Source organism: Sinocyclocheilus grahami, unplaced genomic scaffold (assembly GCF_001515645.1).
Source record: "Sinocyclocheilus grahami isolate Dianchi unplaced genomic scaffold, SAMN03320097.WGS_v1.1 scaffold102.1, whole genome shotgun sequence".
Classification (NCBI taxonomy): domain Eukaryota; kingdom Metazoa; phylum Chordata; class Actinopteri; order Cypriniformes; family Cyprinidae; genus Sinocyclocheilus; species Sinocyclocheilus grahami.
Genome location: NW_015505281.1, coordinates 1,967,260 through 1,971,041, shown reverse-complemented (window position 1 = coordinate 1,971,041; position 3,782 = coordinate 1,967,260). Strand labels below are relative to the sequence as shown.

Sequence of the window (3,782 nt, the reverse complement as noted above, 5' to 3'; positions counted from 1 at the left end):
GTGTGTGTGTGTGTGTGTGTGCGCGAGAGAGAGAGAGTGCGAGCGCGAGAGCGAGAGAGGGAGGGGGGTCACATCACAGTGGAGTCAGCTGTCTTAACCGTGGCTTGTATACTGCAAACACATACCAGCTTCATCACTGTGTCTGTTCCCCTTTCAGGCTCTGTCTTTACATTTATAAGATGAAGCTCGCGATTATGGTAAGGGGCGTTACATTTCCGACGAGTGCTTGCGGTGTTCGGCCAATCACAATGCACTGGGTCAGCTGCCCAATCAGAGCAGACTGCGCTTGTCGGAAGGAGGGACTTTGTAGAAAACGAAGCGTTTGAGAGAGGCGGGGCATAGAGGACCTACAATAATGTACAGTATTTGAAAAATAATGTGTTTTTTGAACAATAAAGCATGTCAACATTTTCTGTTACACCAAATACACAAAATAATGATCTTTAAAAAAGCATCATATGACCCCTTTAAAAACATGAGATACAGTAGGATGGGGAAAATCGCCATAAAGTCTTGAGACATGTTTTTTAAAACTTGAACTTACATTAATTTTACATGGCTTTCTAAACATGCCGCTCTATTGTGCGAGACGCGAGTGCAAAGCTGATAGATGCCCCGCTAGAAAATGTGATAAATATGCGTTCTGTGTGAATGGCTTGGTTTCAGTTTCGCCGTTAACAACATCTTCTCCACACTGAAGCTCTCGTTTTCCGCAATATATTGAATGAACAACCTAGCAGCGCCGCATCTAGTGGGTTCAACTGGATAGGCTAACAAAAGCATTAAAATGCAATGACACTTACATTGTCGTCGCATTTCGTGCGCCACTGGTAAGGCTGCCTGACGGCTGACGCAGACCTACAATTTGAATGCAACGTTTTTGCATTCGAATGTGGATTTTTTTTTTTATATATATTCGATGAATATTCGAAATTCTAATTTTATTTTGACAGCCCTAATAAGTTTATGATATAAAATAAGTTTACCTGAACAAGCTGCATGTCAAGAATAGTGTTGCTGTCCAGGTGCATCAAGGTGTAGCTGCCGTATTTTGCCGAGTTCCCTAATAAAAAAAAAGAACTATGAATTTTTCCTCATATCGCGTCTATACCAGTCCTGACTCTTGCTGTGTCGTGCTGGTTTTGTCAGTCCAATGTAACACAAAAATGATAATCACAAGAATGCAGATCAAGATATAATTACTTCTAAAAAAAAATGTACCCGGTGTATCAGCCCTCATTTCTCCAGCAACTGCAACCTTTCCCCCTTCTTGCAGCTTCCTGAAAAGGTTTTTCTGATCCAAGTTCCACTTGTGTATTACAGCAGGCTCTAGGTAGTTCCTAGCATGCCTCCTAAATACATCATAGTGGATGATCTGAAGCTGCATGGCCTTGCAAATCTAAAAAATTAGGAAACACATTAAAAACCACATAATAATAGAACAGTGATTGACCTGGAAATATGATCATATGGGTAATATGAATATCTTAAGATTACCTTTTCAAATTGAATGAAGGATGCACCACAGAAGTAAGTAGCTGCAGACACCAGTAGGTTTCCAACAGGTGTACTTCCAATGACTGGCTGACTCTCCCACTTTCTGTGATAACTGCACTTTGGACAGTGCTGGGTGAATGACACATAGCTGCCCATTCGTCTACATTGAACATCACACTTTGTTTTGCAAACTGGACATGTTTCAAATAGCTCTCGGAGGCAGCTTTCAAAAACAATGTATTTTGACACATTGTATGTGGTCTGTTCCCTAGAAAGACAAACAAGAAATTGTACTCTTTCAAAGTCACTTTTACAAATCGCCAAAACAACTTTATAACTATAAAGAGGTTTAAAACCTACCATAATCCGGACTCCTCTGTAACATCTGAAATGTCTGTGTCTTCCTCTTCTTCATCCAACTCAAGACAAGGCCTTTTGTGTGGTGGGAATGGAGGGGCTTTGATGGGAGTTGAAGACAGTGCTACTGAGGGGAAACTGGGAGTAGTTTCAGCACCTACATGGAAAGAAGAAACCGTAGCCTGGGTGCCTGCAATTAAATGAAAAAGTTTGTATTTTTACTCAAAGTATTATGATAATGTAGTCCTAAAACGTAATATCTAACGTTTAACATGCAACCCTTAAAAGGCACAATATGTAATATTCGCCGCTAGAGGGCACGTATTCAAAATAAACAAAGAGGCAAAGGCGTAGTTTGATGACGCCGTGACTGAGTGTGGAATCATGGGAGTTGTCATCTTCATCCCCACAGCCGATGCAAACAATGACACTATGGACACGGTCCGTGTCACTAGTTAAAATTGCTTATTTCTCTGGATTTAAACATTCTTCGAAACATTTGGGATAATGTAAGTACACAAGTCAGCAAAATATATAACACTGTTCTAGTGGTTTTTGGATATTTTAATAAAAAAATCTTACATATTGTGCCTTTAAGTACACTGGATTTTCTACAATCTTACATTCAAGTTTCCAGTTATAAACGACTATAATTAATGCATTTATCATTGAATACATGAACACCGTTACTGCGTGTAAAATACCTTTGCTCCATGCATGCGTGTCCTTTAGTGTATCCAAAGACAGTTGTGTGCCAACAGATCGCGTTTTTGGAGACGCAGCAGGCAGTGTTGCTATATTGTCCGTTTGACATGCAACATCACGACTTCGGGATGAAGTGGATAATTGTTCTGAACCTAGGGCTTGCTGAGATGTACTCTAAAAGAAATACCCAAAACAAGTAGTTACATCGATTGTATGTATAACCAACTAACGGTGTCACGATTACTTCTGACATAAACACAACAGTACACATACAGAGTATGTGTGAGAGAGGAACCAGGTGGAATCACAGCTGAGTATGCTAACATAGACATTAAAACCCATTACAAACCAGACATTTGTTGCATCCAGTGGGGACATAATTACTGATTATGATTTATATTGACTTTTTATGCGTCGCGTGGGTGCATGGCAGACTATGTAAACATAAAACCATGTCTCCATTTGTGATCGTAGAAATGACAAACAACAAGCACTACTCTACACTGCTCAAAACTCGCGTATGAATAGTCCAGAGCAAATTCTTTAAATATGAAAACATACTTACAGGCTGTGAGTCAGAAGTGCCAGACGGTCCTTGTAAAGTTGGAGTAGCCCCACTTTTGAGAAAAAGCCTTTTTGCACAGCAGGCCTTGTACTCTCCCAGGTTCAGAAAACAATCATTGGTAAAGTGCGCAGCACAAATTCGAATGTTTCTGTTGTACTGCTCTGGAACGGTGTTGTAAATAAAACTCAGCCACAGATTTCTCGTTGTGTCCTCTTTTGGAAGGCCAAACAAAGTACTTATTCTTTCGCATCGAAGCACACAGCGTCTCCACGACATGGCGGCTGCAACAATACTACAGCGAGAAGCCTTCTTCCTCTGTGTGAACATTTGGGCAGTGTTATGCAAATCTTCCCACATAGTGAGGTAGATATGTGGGGGCGTGTTTAAATGAGCCCTTTTAGGAGGGCGTGGATGACTCTTAACTTTTAACTTTGCAAATTTACAGATCTTCTTTATGCACCAAGAGCTTGTAACACTCCAAAGACAAAGGCAAAAATGAAATCACATCATATGTCCCCTTTTAAAACGTAACATTTTCAATGAGATTAGTAAAACGACAATGAACATAAAGATGTGATTGCACTTGACTAACATACAAGTTACACACACACACACACACACACACACACACACACACACACACACACACACACACACA

At 40.4% G+C, this 3,782-nt stretch overlaps 1 protein-coding gene across 1 annotated transcript in view; it reads right to left on the bottom strand.

Moving 5' to 3' along the window:
- LOC107588350 (uncharacterized) overlaps nt 1–3,329 on the bottom strand; it is a 6,466-nt gene extending 3,137 nt beyond the window's left edge. The window contains exons 1-6 of the mRNA XM_016276419.1: nt 3,125–3,329; nt 2,559–2,733; nt 1,858–2,044; nt 1,498–1,765; nt 1,222–1,399; nt 987–1,063 (exon numbers count right to left, since the gene is read on the bottom strand). Coding sequence (XP_016131905.1) covers nt 987–1,063; nt 1,222–1,399; nt 1,498–1,653 — 411 coding nt within the window. The 5' untranslated portion in view covers nt 1,654–1,765; nt 1,858–2,044; nt 2,559–2,733; nt 3,125–3,329. The remainder of the gene's footprint in view (nt 1–986; nt 1,064–1,221; nt 1,400–1,497; nt 1,766–1,857; nt 2,045–2,558; nt 2,734–3,124) is intronic.
- Nucleotides 3,330–3,782: the final 453 nt, after the last annotated feature.